The sequence below is a fragment of the Mytilus edulis genome, chromosome 2, assembly GCF_963676685.1.
Source record: "Mytilus edulis chromosome 2, xbMytEdul2.2, whole genome shotgun sequence".
In the NCBI taxonomy this organism is placed as follows: domain Eukaryota; kingdom Metazoa; phylum Mollusca; class Bivalvia; order Mytilida; family Mytilidae; genus Mytilus; species Mytilus edulis.
Genome location: NC_092345.1, coordinates 6250877 through 6270479, shown reverse-complemented (window position 1 = coordinate 6270479; position 19603 = coordinate 6250877). Strand labels below are relative to the sequence as shown.

The 19603-nt window shown below is 30.9% G+C and overlaps 2 protein-coding genes across 3 annotated transcripts in view; one reads left to right on the top strand and one right to left on the bottom strand.

Annotated features, from left to right (window-relative positions):
• The window catches only part of LOC139511353 (origin recognition complex subunit 4-like), a 33785-nt gene extending 33548 nt beyond the window's left edge, over positions 1 to 237 (bottom strand). The window contains exon 1 of the mRNA XM_071298003.1: positions 127 to 237. The gene's annotated coding sequence lies outside the window, so the exon portion shown is untranslated. The remainder of the gene's footprint in view (positions 1 to 126) is intronic.
• On the top strand, positions 173 to 12265 carry LOC139511354 (protein LZIC-like). 2 transcript variants are annotated; one of them, XM_071298004.1, is made up of 6 exons: positions 173 to 352; positions 3682 to 3863; positions 4859 to 4994; positions 6839 to 6937; positions 7515 to 7692; positions 8842 to 12265. In XM_071298004.1, the coding sequence occupies exons 2-6, from the start codon at positions 3763 to 3765 to the stop codon at positions 8898 to 8900; spliced, it is 573 nt and encodes a 190-aa protein (XP_071154105.1). In that variant the 5' UTR covers positions 173 to 352; positions 3682 to 3762; the 3' UTR covers positions 8901 to 12265. The 2 variants fall into 2 exon arrangements, with proteins under 2 accessions (XP_071154105.1, XP_071154106.1); XM_071298005.1 differs by having other exon boundaries at positions 234 to 288.
• The last annotated feature ends 7338 nt before the right edge of the window (positions 12266 to 19603 follow it).

The window sequence follows — 19603 nt, the reverse complement described above, 5'->3', positions numbered from 1 at the left end:
TATACATCATCCCCACATATCAGCCCTCTTGTCTGTATGAGTTCTTTTTTTCATCTCTTGTTGACATTTTCAGTGCTTATAATCATTGAATTTTAGTTATACATATATACGAACAAATTTACATACCTGGAATTAGCAAATGATGCAAAATTACGTTTGTTTTGATCTGCAGATATGTGACATGTGGAAATTTCCCGCTGTTATTTCAGAAAACAGCCTCCAACAGAGGAGAACTACACACCAATGTTATCTCCCTTACAAAATTGGGCTGAACTATGGACCGTTGATGTGATTATTGATGTAGATGTTTTATGAAGCTTTTTCAGTCGGAGATATCGTTACCTTTAAACACGTAAGATATCAAAGAATGTCCGTCTTTTTCTAAATTGTTCTGTCTCAACAGATATCAATATTACAGTAGTGAACATATACAAGGATCCTTGACATAATATTATAAATAAATAAATAAAAGGTTTATCATAACAAATTCAACAAATGGACATAAATTGCTGTATTTACGCTTCAAAACTACTCTACAATACAGACTAATCCAAATAATTTTGATGCGTAGAAAGGCTATTAACTGTTTAATATTTTTCTGTGACACCTTCCTATAGCTATATATATGACACAAGAACATATATATATTGACAGGACTTGACCAGTTGACACTACCTAATTGCTAGTCCAAATAATAATGATGTCTGGCAAGGCTATTTTTAAAAAAAATTTCTACATAGGAAGGCGTCCCAGAAAAATAAAAAAAATAGCCTTGCCAGACATCATAATTATTTGAACTACCTAATTGCAGCTGATTCCATCATCCGGGTATATAAATAGTTAATTAAGATATGATAAGGAATGGGATATGTGTTGAAAACTTAGTCACTATTATCCTAACAATTTCTGATACATAATAATAATAATAAAATATCATTTAAACTAAGTGTAACAGTGATTCCAGTGTATCGAAATTGTAATCTGTCACTTTAAATTTGTTATAATTGCATTCATTTCATCACAGAAAAGTATAGAATGCAAATCAGGTAAAAAAAAATGGTGCCAATTGGATTCACAAATTCCAGAACCATCATAAAACACATCACATCAACAGTCAGGGGACTTACTGAAATAAGTGATTTTTAAATCACTTATTTGAGTAGCAAATTCGAGGTTTTGTCACAAATTGGGATTTTGTTACGTTTTTTCAAAATTTTAAACACATACATTGTAGGTTTAAATAATATCTTTTAATTAGTAAAACTAAAAAGAAATGAACTTTTTGCTTCTTTTAAGTAGCAAGGTTTATGCCTTTGATGCTATCATTTAGCTCAAAATTCTTTTTTAGTTGAAAAAATGCTATAATAATGGCTTTACATAATGAACTGATACTTTCTTTATAAAAGATTTTTCACAGCAGTGGGAGTATTTTTCCTGTGAAGTTCAAGGTTTCATCTTTCAGATTATGTAATAAAATTCTACTGTTCACGATAAAAATTTCACTGTTCGGGGATGTTGAAATTAGTGGGGGTTATTAAAAGAACGATACTTAAAGAAGTGATTTTTGGGAAGGAAATTGAGGTCTGATACTTAAACAAGTGATTTTTATGTCATTATCCTAGATTCAGTACAAGGTCATCACCTGAAATGACCTAGTCATCCTAGACAACACAGATGTTGGTTCTGATAAGTTTAGAAACATAATTAGTCCCTGGATCATTAGTATTCTATATTTAAAGCTACAATAAAATTAAATCACTTCTTCTAGTGATTAATTTGTACTACTTAAATAGGTGATTATTAAAGAAAGATAACTCTAACTTCCAACCTTTATGGAAATAATGTTACTTGAATCAGTGATTTAGAAAATCACTTATTTAAGTAAGTCCCCTGACTGATCAAATAAATCACTCATATTTTGGTCATTTTTCGAATGTTTTACATGACAAAATATGTCTACTCTATGATAAAACTTGTATTTATTAACGATGAGAGTATTATGTGGTTAATCTATTTGTTATCTGGTCATTCAGTCCCCAAACCTATCCAGCCCCAAATCAATCCGTCCCAAGTGTCAATCCAGCCCACGTTGATACGGCCCATGTTGATACGGCCCAAAGTCAATCCGGTCCCACAATAAAATATGAATATATAAACTATATTGACTTTGGAGGATTTTGTGACAAATTTTAACAGTATAAATGGAATTTGCAAAAAGTATTGATGATGGATGACAACAGGTATTAAACTTGTGAAGTATTGGTGGAGTACCAGTCAAAGAATTAGTATAAAAATTGGCAAATCAAACAACATTTCTCAATTTGAGAAGTTTTAAGAACTTTGAAAAAAACCAAAGTTTGTATGTATCAGCTTGGGGATCGGCTTGTACATATATCGCTGTGTATGTAACTATTTGTTATTACACAGGATAAAAGACTTGTTAAGATCACAGTCAATTGAAATAAAATACTAACTACTACTGATTAATTTTTATGTCTGTTGATTGTACTTAATTCTGTTATATATACATTTATTATAATTATACCCAATATAAATCTTGAAAACTTGTAATGAAAACATAATCAACCTAGTTGTTTTATACTCATCTAAAGAAAATATGTGTCAAAGGCCTTTTTTTTTACCGTACACCTTTTACATTATAATAAAATTGATAAACATTTATGAATTACAATTAACAATGATTAATATATATATCTTTAATTCTATTCCTTATAAATATATATTTTCATTTGGGCCGGATCGACTTTAAATATGGGCCGGATCGACATGAAAGCATCTATTTAACAATTCCGGTAGTTTTTCAGACGCTTCTGAAATCCATAAATCTCGCTTAGTCATGTTAGTCTTGCAAAGTCCGAATTTGATTAATTTAGACTGAAAAGTCTATCATATTCATTTTCTGTTAGATATACTATTCCCAGTTTGACGTCATAAAGTAGGAAGGCATCACAGAAAAAAAATTAAATTAACCTTTCAAGACATCATAATAGTTATGTGCATTTAGTACAAACTAACCTGTGTAGTTGGAAAAGTGTTGAGGCCTGGGATCCACTAGATATATAAAAGTTAAATGAATTTTGTGTTTCAGAAAGATGAAATCTTTTTGGATTTTGATGGGCATTTTTGTTTTCCTATCTGCAAAAGGTGTAAAAATAAACAAACACCCGATTTGCATTTGGTACAGCTCACTCAGTTAAACCGTTTAACTCACCTATAGTTGTGTTGATATATATCTATTGTCTTCTCATTGCCCAGGTCAATCATGGATAATCAAAGCAATACAAGAGAGGAAGCATCTCAAAGATGTATCATACCTTAGAAAAAACAACAAGTTTGTTATCATCTGATTTGTTCTTAATCTTCTAATTTATACATTTGCAAACCTAACTTTATGAGTGTTTATGCATGTACGTGTGTAACTTTGCAGCTAAGTAAATTGTCATGCTTGTATAGTCTTGGTTAAAAGGCAATTCATGTTTCAGTATTTTTCAACTTTAAACAGCATCAGTTTCTCCATGAAAAGCTGAATGACCAGACAATATTCAAAATTGAACAGAGCAATTTAATAATGAAAGTTATTACTAATCATCATAATTTTATAGATGTTTCAAATTTTTAAAATTTATTTTGACAAATAAACTGAGGTTTCGTATGTTACAGGTTGTCTATCCAGAACAGAGGAATACATGAAGTGAAAAGAATTGTTTGCTAGTATAAGTTTCTGTAAAAATTTAAAAAGGAATGGCTTCACGAGGTGCTCAAGAAAATACAAAATTACGTCAAAATTTAGAAGAACAGCTTGATAGATTAGTTCAACAGTTAGCTGATCTAGAGGAATGCAGGTATGGTTACACATGTAATAGGAGATAAAATTGAGAATGTAAATGGGGAATGTGTCAAAGAGACAACAACCCGACCATAGAGCAGACAACAGCAGAAGGTCAACAACAGGTCTTCAATGCTACGAAAAATTCTCGCACCCGGAGGCGTCCTTCAGCTGGCCCCTAAACAAATATATACTGGTTTGACAGTGATAATGAACACCATACTAAACTCCAAATTGTACACAAGAAACAAAAAATTAAAGTAATACAAGACTAACAAAGGCCAGAGGCTCCTACATTTTGTACTTGGGACAGGCGCAAACATGTGGCAGGGTTAAATGTGGCGGGATGTGTGTTAACATCAATGAGGCTCAATCCAGGCACACAAAATCAGTAGCTACCACATGCACATACATGTATATGTATGAAAAAGTCTTCAAGGCAGTTGACTAAAATACTTATAAGAAATTAGATACACCTAAATGTAACATGCTAAACCTATCAAAATTAAAACTTCAAAACAATAACCATTTGCAGGTAATGAAAAAGTTAGCATGATGTGTATGTAGTAGATAAAGGATTATTTCAATCCATCAACACTATGACAAGTAAATAAATTGGAATCCTACGTCGAAAAGTCATTAGAACTGAGGACAGGGGACACAGGACTATTAACTGTAATTAGATGATTGTGTATACAACATGTTTATCTATACTTGTATATATATGAATTTCAGTTCAATTGTCTACTTACATGACTTATTTGTATTTGTCCCAAACTTATTGTTTGTAGTTTATATGGCAATGAATATTAAAATTGTATTGAATAGAATTGTAAAATGCAGAAAAAGGGCTATTCATAAGAAAAGTAGTGAAAAAAAATAATGAAAAAATCTATCGTCAATTTCACTGATTTGTTTGATAATTTTTAATTGCAAGATTTAACTTTTGCAACGAGTTATTGAATCATGGTTATATAGATTATTATTTAATAAACTGATAATGATTTACAGAGAAGATTTAGAAGATGAAGAATACGAAGAAACAAAGAATGAAACAATTGACCAGTTAAAAGAATTTAAAGATTCATTAGACAAAATGACCAAAGGCAATGTCAGCCTTGTAGATGAACTAAATGGCATGCAGTTAGTAAGTAATTGTGAATTTAGGTTCATATTGTAATTTTTCTCGAGCCTGCAACTTTTGTTGCAGAAAGCTCGATATAGGGATAGTAATCCGGCGGCGGCAGCGGGGGCGTTAGCTAACTTCTTAAAAACTTTATATTTTAGAAGGTGGAAGTCCTGGATGCTTCATACTTTGTATATAGATGCGTCATGTTATGAAGTTTCTGTCAGTCACATGTCCAATGTCCTTGACCTCATTTTCATGGTTCAGTGACTTCTTGTAAAAAAAGTCAAGATTTTTTGTAATGTTTAATTCTCTCTTATTAAAAGTAATAGGATAAATATATTTGGTATATGCCTACCTTACAAGGTCATCATGCCCGTCATACAGTTTTCACTTGACCTTGACCTCATTTCATGGATCAGTGAACAAGGTTAAGTTTTGGTGGTCAAGTCCATATCTCAAATTCTACAAGCGATAGGTCTTGTATATATATATATATATATTCGGTGTATGGAAGGACTGTGAGGTGTACATTCTCCAACCAGCAGGTGTCATCTGACCTTGACCTCATTTTCATGGTTCAGTGGTTATAATTAAGTTTTTGTGTTTTGGTCTGTTTTTCTTATACTATATGCAATAGGTCTTTTATATTTGGTGTATGGAAGGATTGTAAGGTGTACATGTCTAGTTGGCAGATGTCATCTGACCTTGACCTCATTTAAATTTTTGAGTTTTGGTCTTTTATTCTAGTACTATATATGCAATATGTAAACTATATTTGGTGTATGGAAATATTTTATGATCTATATATTAATTGCGCAGGTTTTATTTGACCTTGACCTCATTTTTAAGGTTCATTGCTCAGTGTTAAGTTTTATGTTTTGGTCTGTTTTTCTTAAACTATAAGCAGTAGGTCAACTTTATTTGTTGTATGAAAAAATTGTTAGCTGTACATGTCTTTCTGAAATGGTTCATTTGACCTTGACCTTAATTTCATGGTTCATTGGTCAATGTTTAGCCTTCTTGGTTAATGTGAAGTTTATGTGACAGTTGTAATAAAGCTTGATATTTAGGACTATCAACATACTATGAATGATTAGTAAAGAAGGTGAGACATTTCAGTGTGTGCACTCTTGCATTACTTTAATAGTAACCAAAGGAAACCACTGAAGTACAGGCATCTGGCTACAGACAATGTATAGAGAAAACAACAGCCTCTGTGGTCTTTGAAGATTTTATCCCTCGTCGTGTCAAACCAGTCTTAAAAATGTTCCTTCATTAAGGTTGTTTGGGATTCTTTCTTTGTGTTATTCTCATTTCTAAAATAATAAATGTATGTGATTTTATTTGATGATAACAAGTACCAATACAAAAAACTGTTTGCTTGTTTTAGATTTTGAAAACTATTCATTATGTACAAGGGGAGATAACTCAGGTAAAATCCAGTAAATTCAACTTTTTCTCTTATGTTTAGACCGAAAAGAAGTTTGATGACCTCACTTCCCTTTTTACTTTATCAAAGCTTTTTGCAAGAGCTATCTTTTTATTACTTGTATAAAAATTTCTTTTATTTAGTTTTTTCTTCTAATTTAAATGTGAATATTTTTTACATGAGTATGTGATTTTTACACAATCTGTATTTTATAGATAAAACTTAATATACTTCGTATAATAATACTTTTGAAAAGTACATGCTATATATACTTCTTTTTTTTTCATAATACCTGGGTTTTTTCAAATTGATAATGGAATAAAACTCTTGGGCGAAGTAAAACTATATTTATAGAGAAAAACTTTTAAAAATAAAAATAAAAGAATGAGTTGACATATTCATTATTATTGAATTATTTTGTGTTTCATTGTAGGCAATACAGGCAGCTATAAGTCAAGCTTTTAAAACTCCAGAAGTTATTCGTCTGTTTGCTAAAAAACAACCTGGACAGCTGCGGCAAAGATTATCAGAGGTAGGTCATGGCAAATTTATGTGTTAAATTTTTTAAAACAAATTGGGAACTTTTATCAGTGTCGAAAAATTCTGACACTTTAATTTTTTTCTCCAAATGAAATTTTAATACTTGAAGAGGTCAGCACTAACATCAAACGCCACATGAATTTGACACATAGCTCACACATGCAATGGAGAAATTTCAGACAAAACTGAAACAATTTCAAATATTAAATTCATATGAGAGAGTTTTTAATTTTCTTGCTTTTCACTTTCAATCGTTTGTTTCAACTCGTTCCTTTCTAAATGTTTGCATCAGTAACCTAATGAAGTAGAATGTATATCATGGTATTCTGCATTATAAGCAATCTCATGCCTACATTTCTTGAAGGATATTTACAGGTATGAAAAAATAACAAAAACCAAATTATTGTAGTTATTGTCCTGGAACAAATTAAATATGTGCATCAGCAGGGGACGTTGGGATGCTGTTCTTTTATTTTTTTTTAATAAAAACAGGAAAGCTATATAGAAATAAATATAAAAGACCATATTTATTAATCAAACTTTTATTTATTTATCTACTTTAATTTTAGATTAAAAGAGATGAAAAAATTGGTAAATTACAAAGTGCAATGGCCACAGCTCAGTGTGTGGAGATATTAACAGCTTTAAAGAAACTGGGAGAAAGTTTGAGTCCTGAAGAGGAAATGTATCTACAGAATAATTCTAGTGCTAGTCTTAAACAGTTTGAACAAGTATCAGGTGACTTAGGTAAGTTACTTTAAGTTCTGTATGACTGGAACGATGTAAAGATAAGGAGATGTGGTATGCTTGCCAATTAGATAACTAGCCATAAGAAAACAAGTGAAAGGGATGAATTGTCTTTTATATTTTTTTACATTTATATTAAAACATTTGAAAAATGAAACTTAGTATAGATTGAGTTACATGAAAATAATTTTGAAATTTGTATTATACCCCATGCAAACAATATTTGGGAGTTTATAGGAATCTGTATACCATGCAACTTAGATTAACCAGCTTGAAATGCTGATGCATTATGGGATGGTGCTGTGTCATATTTAAGTGTTGGGTCACCTTGTCTTTGACCTTAAACCTATGAAAGTAAAACATTGTCTGATTTGTGTATGGTGCATTACTTTTGTACTGTAGCACTTAGAGTGACAAAACTGTGTTACTCAGAAGCTCTGTACTGACCTTGTCTTTGACCCCTATAATGGTAAAACATTGCCAATTTTTTTTTCAATTTAGTGGATATTAGTTTTTATGTTTTTTGCAAAATTGGATACTTTATTCCATGGATTTGTCAATGCATACAAGTCTATATTAGTTTTCCCTTTGTTGAACATTGAAATTCATAGTTCATCTATACCAAAACCATGAAATCATTGAAACAACATAAATGGTACCAATGTTTCTGCATTAGATCAACATTTTGACACTCAATGTCTCTTCAGTGATGCTCAAGGCCAAAATGTTTGAAAATCCAAAGCTTATTAAAAAGCTGAAGAGCTATTTTCCAGAAAGGAAAAAGCCAAAGACAGACAAGGAATCACAGCTTTGCACAAGGGAAACATATTCCTTAATTTTAAATAATTTCCAAAATTTTGTTTTAAACAGCAAATTGAAAATTTAAAATATGTACCCAATTCAATGAAAAATAAACAAAGATAAGATACTTTATTCCATGGATTTGTCAAGGCATACAAGGTTATATTAGTTTTCCCTTTGTTGAACTTTGAAATTCATAGTTAATCTATATATACCAAAACCATGAAATCATTGAAATTTTTTGTTTTAAACAGCAAATTGAAAATTTAAAATATGTACCCAATTCAATGAAAAATAAACAAAGATAAGATATAAAAGAATGTCATGAATTGTTTGTTTTATTTTCAGCTGCTGGAGACAAAGTTTTGGATGTAGCAGGTTCACAAGTTAAAGATGCAGACAGATAACACATTTTAATCAAAGACTGCATATATACATTGGTTGTTAGGATGGGAATTTATTATACTGTGTATTCATGAAATTTTCTTCTAGGTATCCATTTCTTTTAGATTAGTAAACATTGTATTTTAGTGGATGCTTGAATTCACTATTATAACAAGTTTTACATACAAGCTTATTTAAAGAAAATTGTGTTGCACACTTCTAATTTACTGATAACTGTAACTATGAAGTTCATATTTAAATAAGAACACAAAGAATACTGTAAATTCAGAAATTTTGCATTGCTTTTTTTCAATACGAAAATTAGGACCAAAAAGGTATCATAAAAATGAAAACTAGCATTTAAATCATGATAGCAGTTTTTGTATGAAGCATTTTGTGTATTTAGATCAATTGATGCCACATTTTGTGTATTTAGATTAATTGATGCCACATTTTCTGTATTTAGATCAATTGATGCCACATTTTTTGTTCACTCTTAATAAATACAAGAATAGATGCACAAGATAATTTCTTAATTTTGAGTTACAATGGATCCACAGTAAAACTGTTTTTAGGCCTTGATACAATTTTGGTTGAATTATGTTTTGAAACAATATGAATAAAGTTTTAATTTCTACTTGTTATGGTGTAAACAATGAACTGGTAGGTGGAAACTAAATGTGTTTTCTTCTTTTAAATTGCAAAAAGTTCAAAATTAGAAAAACAATTGAAGTTCAGGATTTTTATGCGACTATGGCACTGCTGATTTGTAACGAGATACCTTGCATTGGTTGTTATTGTTTGATATCTTTAAATATATGTTAGTTTACCGGTAAATTTGTACTGCATAATAGCAGCTTTACTTTTGTATATATGTATTATTCCTTCTTATACTATATTCATAATTTTAATTTATTATTAAAATATAATGAAACAGGTCAATTATTAATTGGTTTGCCTCTGGTATTTACTGTTGATTTGTATGCTAAATTACCTCATACGCTGTAGGATGTTTTGTAATTCATGATAACATAATCTTTATTACTATACAAACAAAGGTTATTATAAAAAAGTTATGTGATACCACAAACTGTTGTAATATATATATATAAAAAATGCATTTATAAAGCTACATATTTTACATTTCATATTTATTACCCATCTTAGATAATTGGGACATTATGTGTAATAATGTATGTGTCAATCTATTTTCCAATCATATCTGGTTAAAGTTTTAGTGTAATGTAGTTTACCATGAAGTTGTGGTCAAATCAATTTTAAGTTAGTGCATATGTTCATTATGATAAAAAATGTACTGACAAAGATATTGGACTCCAAGGAAACTAAAAAATAGGGAGGTAAACATGACAAATAAAGGGAACAGAAGTATACCGCTTTTCAATAGTCATAAATCGAATAAGTGAAAACATATCCAGGTAACAAATAAATTGAAGGAAACACATCAACTATAAGAGGGAAACAATAGAACAACAATACCAAACTGCAACAAAAACAAAGGCATAAATTAAAACAAACTATTTAATAACATTTGCCATTTTCCTGAGTTGATACAGGACATTTTTCTTAAAATGGTGGGTTGCACGTTGTATATGGCTAGCAAAACCTCCTGTTATATGGCAATGTTAAAAATTTAGATGCTCTATTTAACCAAGGAAATGACTAGAAAAAAACAGTCATATTCGTGACTTGGATGATGTGAACTGATAAAAACTTGTGCACATAAAAGTTTTGACCATGATTTGGCTGTTAACTGATCAGGTTTTAGTTTTGATTTAAGGTGGTATGGGAGTCTAAATTAAGAATGATAGAATTTGTTCATTCTTTGCCAAAATGTAGTATCTTTTGAGATATGTTCTAAAATATAAAATTGATAGGTCACCCTGCATTTTCAAGCTACAGGTCGCGACAAAATGACACATTTTGTATGGATTATACAGGAAAAATCACCATTATGTGATTAGAAGCTAAACTAAGTGATAGAATTGTAAAATAAAATACGGGAAGATAGCTTTTCTAAAATGCTTTGAGAATATCAAAAGGAAAAATAGGGTCACTGTGCGTTCTTTTTGGCTAAAATACGGAATAGCAAAGTTCCAAGTGGATTCCTTCAGAAAATGCACTATTTCAGAGTAACCTCCTCTTAAAATGCCAATTTAAAAAATATTCAAATTCAAGCAGAACTAATTAACACTTGAACAGATATTAATATTCATAAGTTATAATCTTATAAATTTGTTCTTTTAAATGCAAATTCACATTAGTTATCTGCATTCCTGCATCAAATTTTGTCTATTTGATTAAAAATCTGGACCTTAGATTTTCTGTTTTTTACAATCCAAGATGGCTAAAGACACCAATACCACCATTAGACAGTTTCAGTAATTTAAAATTGTGGTCTACTTGAAAAAAGGTACACAGCTGTATTATGTGTAAACTGCATAAAAATATAGATATGAAACTAGATTTTGGAGTTAACAGTACATGAAAATGTGAAAGTTTGTCCTATAGTCCTTATTAACAATGTCCCTTGAATTGTGAAAAAAAAAAAATGTAACAAATAGTTGAAAACAAATTATTTGATAAATTAAATTATGTTGCAAGATAAAATAGTATGTTCAAATGCTATAAATTAATATTAGATGGTTTAGTAATAAAAACAAGAATGAGAAGCTGAACAAACCTGTTTGTTTTTTTTTGTCTTGAGGAGAAATGATTGTTTTCTTAATATTCTATTTTGTTGTCCTGTCATATGTTTTTGGACGAGCCTATAAGACATACATATTTTGGTCAACTTTTATTTTGTATAAAATTATTAAGGAGATGTGGTTTGATTTGTGGTTTCAGGCAAATATAGAAAATCGTCTGTATATAAAACTTTGAAATTATTTAAGCTTTTATTGACCCAATCCTATATCAAGATTGACAAAATGTATGCATATCCGTCTATTGACATGCATACATTTTGATACAATAGTTGTTATCCATTCGTTTGATGTGTTTGAGCTTTTGATTTGCCATTTGATTAGGGACTTTCCGTTTTGAATTTCTCTCAGAGTTCAGTATTTTTGTGATTTTACTTTTATTAAGAATCGGATTGGCAAAAGAACAAAAGACAATATTGTTGAGCTGTTTCCTCTTCTGTTCTAAAGCATGTTAAACAGACTTCATATAAACAAATTATAAGCTATAATAAATGTGAACACTTGATCAATCAATCAATCATTCTGATGGGCATTACGACGATACATTATAACTGAGTGCTGTCTAACTAAGTTCTTAAATACTTACCTGAAATCTTGGACTATTTATTGATCATTTTAATCATTGTTACGATATATCACAATTTGAATAAATTATATAGATTGTATTTGTTTTTATTCACCATTTGTGGCATTATGTTTTCTGGTCTGTGCGTCTTTTCGTTTGTCGATCCGTTCGTTCGTCTGTCTGTCCCGCTTCAGATGAAAGTTTTCAGGTTAAATATAAAAAAGAAGATGTGGTATTATTGCCAATGAGACAACTATCCACAAAAGACCAAAATGACACAGACATTAACAACTATAGGTCACCGTACGGCCTTCAACAATGAGCAAAGCCCATACCAAATAGTCAGCTATAAAAGGCTCCGATAAGACAATGTAAAACAATTCAAACGAGAAAACTAACAGCCTTATTAATGTAAAAAAAAGAACGAAAAACAAATATGTAACACATAAACAAACGACAACCAGTGAATTACAGGCTCCTGACTTGGGACAGGCACATACATAAATAAAAGTTTTTGGTCGAGGTCTTTTTTGATGAAGTTGAAGTCCAATCAACTTGAAACTTAGTACACATGTTCCGTATGATATGATCTATCTAATTTTATTGCCAAATTAGAGATTTTACCACATTTTCACGGTCACTGAACATAGAAAATGATAGTGTGGATGGGGCATCTGTGTACTATCGAAACATTCTTGTTTTTATCTGTTCAACAGTCCTGCTGCAGCAAGAGTATGTACGCATGAAACCATGGGTGAGAAATGTACATACTCCTGTATTCAATCACATTGACCTTATTCTATAGATAGCTGCTTAAGTAAAATTCTTTTAATTTTACCTACTACAGTAATGTTCATGATGAAAGATATAATGCATAACAACCTTGAATCTAAGTCTAGGAAAGTCTGACAATGTAAAACCTTATCATATATGATTGATATCTTATATGATTGATTGCAAGGCTTTTTAGTCGACATTGTTAATTGGGGTTCACTTTCATGTATTATAAGGGATAACCTGAATAATTGCAATGATGTTTAATTATGTAGAAACAAAATTAAGAGGCAATAATATACAATAGATTAATCAATATTTTTTTTTGAAATAATTCCTTTGTGTCCGAAATATAAATTTACTGTTACGTGTGAGCATTATACTTTTTGATATCTTTATACTGAGTGTTAACCAGGTATAAAACATTGACAGGTATAATCTATTCATTTTAAAACATCAGTATGACACCAAAAAAATATTCTACTGGTAATTGAAAATGAAATTTACAAAAATACCGAATCAAATGGCAAAATTAAAAGATCAAACTAAGTGTCATATTCTTAACTCGGTATAGGAATTTTCTAATGTAGAAAATTGTGGATGAAACCTGTTTTATAGCTAGCTAAACCTCTTACTCGTATGATAGTCACATAACATTCCATTATATTGACAACAAAGTGTGAACGAAAATAAATCGGCATTGTAGAAAAAAATTGGGGTACAGCATTAATCATTTTGATTTATTTTATTACTATAAAAATAAAGTCGTCATATGTCAACGAAGAATTTTTATTTTCATTCGAGGACGGCTATTAAGACACATTTGAAACTCAGTCATTTTGATTTGATGAAACAAAAACGTCTTAAACATTAAATGCTTACTTTCGAAAAGATTTTGATGAATTTGATGGTGAGCAACATCTACATAAATGTTTAATCTGAAATCACTCAAAATATAGCAGGTTGCAGATTCAAATTGTTATGTCAAGCATATACATGTTTACACAATTTTTTTTTTTAATTTAAACAGCAAGAATAGCATTGGATTATATTTATTTGTACAGTATAATCAAACGGGTTTCAATCCAGTTTATAATACAAGCAAAAGTAACATAAACAAAATATGTTAACATTAGTAAGAGATTCTGATTCTTTTTATCTAATTTGGAATTTTAAATTTAGACATTTCTTGTTGGTCTCGAAAATTTTACTTTGGGGACATCCAAACTTTCACTTTTTCATTTTTAGCCATGGCGCTGTCAGTTTGTTTTATATTTATGAGTTTGACTCCTTTCGTCCCTCTTTTACACACTGTGAAGATAATTTCATAGAAATACTTGATTTTTTTTATCGAATCATATTTGCTGAGTTTGGTAGAATGGTATTTCCTCTGATTGGTGGTATTCCTATTAATACTTATTGTACATCCCCGATAGCCGATCTGTTTTCGCAACCACGAGACGGTAATTTTTGTGCATTTGTTCTTGTGCTAGCGTGTTTATGAAGCTATGATGCCAGTTTGATTCTTGCAACTGTCATGAGGTTTAAGCAAAATGTTTATTTGCTTCAGTTACGGATGCAATGATACTATAAATCACATCTGAGACATCTATCACATGATACTATTTAGAACCATTTGAAATATAAAGTGGTGGTCAATTTTTAAATTCACTTATTGCCATATTTTAAAATGACAAATACATTCAGTTCAGACTTATCAATGCTATCAAACACCAACAGAAAGTTAGTAGAAACTGCATGTTTCACAAGAAATAGTTTTATTCAGATGGAATATTACAACCCTTTTAACTTCTATTTTTGGCTCTGAATGTTCCTGATGAAGGTAAATCCAGAATAGCAATTTGGATGCATTGGATTTATATTGTGTTGGTTTTTTTTTTTTTTTTTTTTTTACAAATTTGAAGACTGGAAGCAGCAAAAAAGTTTGCTTTCATTAATATATGGCACTGGCTACGGTTACACAATGTTGACTGCTGTACACCTATTTAGACATGTTTACCTATTGTGCCTGTTTGTTTTGTTCACATATCGTTGTCAATATCATTGCATTTGATGCGACTATCGTACAAGTGAGAGGTTTTAGCTAGCTATAAAATCAGGTTTAATCCACCATTTTAAGTAAGAAAAAATATCTTTTACCAAGTCAGAAATTTCACAATTGTTGTGTATTCGTATGATGAGTTTGAGCTTTTGAATTTGCCATTTGATTACGGACTTTCCGTTTTGAATTTTCATAAGAGTGCAGTATTTTTTAAATTGAAATGTAACAATAATAATAAAAAAGTTGTTACATTGGAGATTATATAATTGCCGGAATGCAAGGTTGGGTACAGAACCGATTGATTACGAATGTAATAATACTATTTGAAAGTCAAACCTCCCGATTGTACTTCAACAAGCTTCGACATTAGTTTCTTCATAAAAGCTATAGCTTCCTGTGTAATTTTCAGTTTATTGGCTCAAAAGAAGATTACTCTTTATTTTTGCTGCATTTCACCGACCAATATACTGGATCATACTGGGATTTCTTTGATACTGACAGTGTCAGTTGAAAGTGGACCAATAATACTATTTTTATAGGAACTTCTGAAATTTTCTGCACATTTACGCTTTGAATTTTATACGCCCGTCAAAATTTTGACGGGACGTATTATGGTATACAAATGTCCGGCATCCGTCTGGCCGTCCGTCCGTCCGTTTGTCCGTCTATCCGTCTGTCTGTCCGGCGTAAACATGTCGCACCGTAAATTGAGAACGACTTATCCAAATTTCATGACACTTAATATAATTGTTTCTTATGATGGTCAAAGGATCTGCATACTTTTTGGTGAAAATAAAATTAAAACCTTTTGAATTACGGGACTTTGTAACTAAAACAGGTTTTTTTTCTTCACATGTCGCGCCGTTTCTCAAAAATGATGTATGATTATTGATTAAAACGTTACAGACTTCTAAGTTAAATTAATTTCAAGATCTGTATGCTTTTTGGTGATGATTAAAAATTTTATTTTTTAGTTATTGAATATTTTGTAAAAAAGGGGGAGGGGTTTTTTACATGTCGCGCTGAATCTCAAAAACGATTTATGATTATTGCTAAAAAATTTACACATTTCTTTTTTTTTTTTATTTATCTAAAGATCTGTATACTTTTTGGTTGTTTTTTTTTTTTTGTTTTTTTTTTTTTAGAGATATTGAGTTTACAAAAAAGGGGGGTATCACATGTCGCGCCGTATCTCAAAACAATTTATGATTATTGCTTAAAACTTTACACACTTCTTTGTTATACTTATCTAAAGATCTGTATACTTTTTGGTTTTTATTAGAAATTTTGTTTTAGAGAAATTGAGTTTTTTGTAAAAAAAAAAAAGGAGGGGGATTTCACATGTGTGGCGCCGTATCTCAAAACAATTTATGATTATTGCTTAAAACTTTACACACTTCTTTGTTATATTAATCTAAAGATCTGTATACTTTTTGGTTTTGATTCAAAATTTTATTTTAGAGTACTTGAGTTTTTTTGTCATAAAAGTTTTTTTTCACATGTCCCGCAGAAACTATTGATGATTATTGCATAAAACTTACACACAAGACGACGGGCGTATCATGCACTCATGGTGCAGCTGTTTATTAATTATCATACAATGCATGTTGAACTTCTTTAAAAAAAAAAGTCAGACAAAAAGTCAAAGTTGTAAAATACTTTAATTTCACTTTCACATTTTTTTATAATTTCCTATCCCTCAGTAACTCGGTTTACAGTGAGTAAGTGAGTGCTCCCATCCAGTTTATCTAGTAAACAAAACATTAAAGATACTATAAGAATAAAAGGTCTGATTCAATATGTAGTTTTGAAGCAACAGCAGTTTCTGATGTTCAAACACATAAATCAATTAAACCAATCAAAATCAAGGCAAAAATAAAAAATCAGCTTTTGTAAATGACTGTTAAATTAAAGAAATATCTAATTCTGTCGTGTTTCATCTGACGAGTAGTTCTTTTGCCGTGTATATGTGTATAAGCCATACGATAAGACATAGGACATGCTTCTACTGAAAAGTAAAATCACAAGAATATTGAACATGTTAAACTAAGAGGGAAATTTACAACGGAAAGTCTCTAATCAAAATGAAAGTTGACAATTGGAGGTGAATTCACCACTTTGTCATAGATTATATTCAAAAGTCGTCCATCCGTGTTAATAAAGTGTAAAGATCAAGATATGTAACAGATCTTTCGATTCGATAACTAGCCAGGCAAGACCAGAGTCTACAATATTTGTGTCTGTCAGTTGGCATGATCTTTTACATAATTTATTAAAATTTCAAATTCGGTTGAACCGATTTATGTGTACAGTAATTAAGGAATTTTGATCAAGCTAATGTTGTTACTCCCTCAGACAACGATTTGTTCAAGAGGCATGCATTGTTGATCCATGTACGTTTTTTCAGCATTAATGCTGGTATCATTTAAATGATACACCCTTACTTTAAACATTTTACTTAATATATTAACTTATACTAAGGTTGAGAAACTCTAAGCCAGACCAGTAGTCAGCTCCTGTGCTTTGACATGAATTATCATTGATATGGTAGTTTATAAAATAAATGTTTACAAAACTTAGAATTTTTCGAAGTACTATGAATGTTCTACCCTAGGCATTTATTACCTTAGCTGTATTTGGCAAAACATTGTTTTGTCCTAAATGCCCTTCAACGTCGTACGCTATATATTTGTAATTTTATCTTTTTTTATTCATGTGAAACCGATGAGTCTTTGGTAAATAAAACTCAAGTAATATGATGAACAAAATTATACGCAGGATATCTTTGCTAAGTTTTTTTTTTACAGATAGACTTAACGTTGATGTGAATGTCCTTTTAGGTTTGATGGAATCTTACCGTAATGTTATTATTTTTATTCTCATTTTCAAACTAAAATTAAAAGGCAAAGACAGGAAATGTTATTGTTCAAATGTACTAGTATTTTGGTTAATTCACTACCGGAATTCCCATTAAAGACGATGGAAATAATTTAACAGCCATGCTACATGATACTATAAATGTTGTTTATCTCAACATTTACTGGAATTAAAGGCAACAGTACTATACCGCTGTTTAATTTATGATCCATGCATTACATGTACAATAATCATTTTGTTGCCGAGGACTTTAGAGCTCTCAAATATTTTCAAATAGGTAGATTTTGAGCCAATTTCAAAGCGTTTAGAATGTAATTACTATGAAATTTCGTATTGAATAGAGCTCCTCATGATTGGCCAAATTTATCTCATTTGGTACCGCGAAAAAAACCTACACATGCAAAAATTAAACGACTTGTGCATAGTTTCCAGTTTGTCTATGTATACCTTTAAATTATACTATTTACCGGATTTGTTATTACATAAGCAACACGACGGGTGCCGCATGTGGAGCAGGATCTGCTTACCCTTCCGGAGCACCTGAGATCACCCCTAGTTTTTTGTTGGGGTTCGTGTTGTTTATTCTTTAGTTTTCTATGTTGTGTCGTGTGTGCTGATGTTTGTTTGTCTTTTTCATTTTTAGCCATGGCGTTGTCAGTTTGTTTTAGATTTATGAGTTTGACACTCCCTTTGGTATCTTTCGTCCCTCTCTTAAACCTATGTATGGAATTTATTTACATTCTAAGGAATTTCTACCCCAGGAATTGTTTATCTCGATGTCAATATAATGGAATTTGAAATTGCGACTGTAATACAAGCGAGAGGTTTATGTAGCTTTAAAACCAGGTTTAATCCACCCTTTTCTTCCTAAGAAAATGTCTGTACCAAGTCAGGAATATGACAGTTGTTATCCATTCGTTTGATGTGTTTGAGCTTTTGATTTTGCCATTTGATTTGGGGCTTTCCTTTTTTATAATTTTCCTCAGAGTTCAGTATTTTGGTGAGTTTTGTCGAGCCTGCAACTTTTGTTGCAGAAAGCTCGATATAGGGATAGTGATCCGGCGGCGGCGGCGGCGGCTACGGCGGTGTTAGCTAACGTCTTAAAAGGTTTATATTTTAGAAGGTGAAAGACCTGGATGCTTCATACTTTGTATATACATGTAGATGCCTCATGTTACGAAGTTTCCGTCAGTCACATGTCCAATGTCCTTGACTTCATTTTCATGGTTCAGTGACCACTTGAAAAAAAAGTTCAGAATTTTTGTAATGTTGAATTCTCTCTTATTATAAGTAATAGGATAACTATTTTTGGTATGTGCGTACCTTGCAAGGTCCTCATGTCCGTCAGACAGTTTTCACTTGAACTCGACCTCATTTCATGGATCAGTGAACAAGGTTAAGTTTTGGTGGTCAAGTCCATATCTCATACTATAAGCAATAGGGCTAGTATATTTGGTGTATGGAAGGACTGGAAGGAGTAGTAGTGTTATGCCTGTTCTGGAACAGCTTCCGGTTTAATCGTATGCCTGTTCTGGAACAGGAGGTCAATCAAAGTTCAAATAAGTGACATTCCAACAATTGTCAGAATGATGTCATCAAGAATGTTGTAACCTTAGGAATGTGTGGAATGTGTGTACTGATGTATTGTTGATTATATCATTGGTATACCTCTTTCAATAAAGAAACTAATATGTTGTTTTCTCAGCTAGTAAATGATGTGATAAA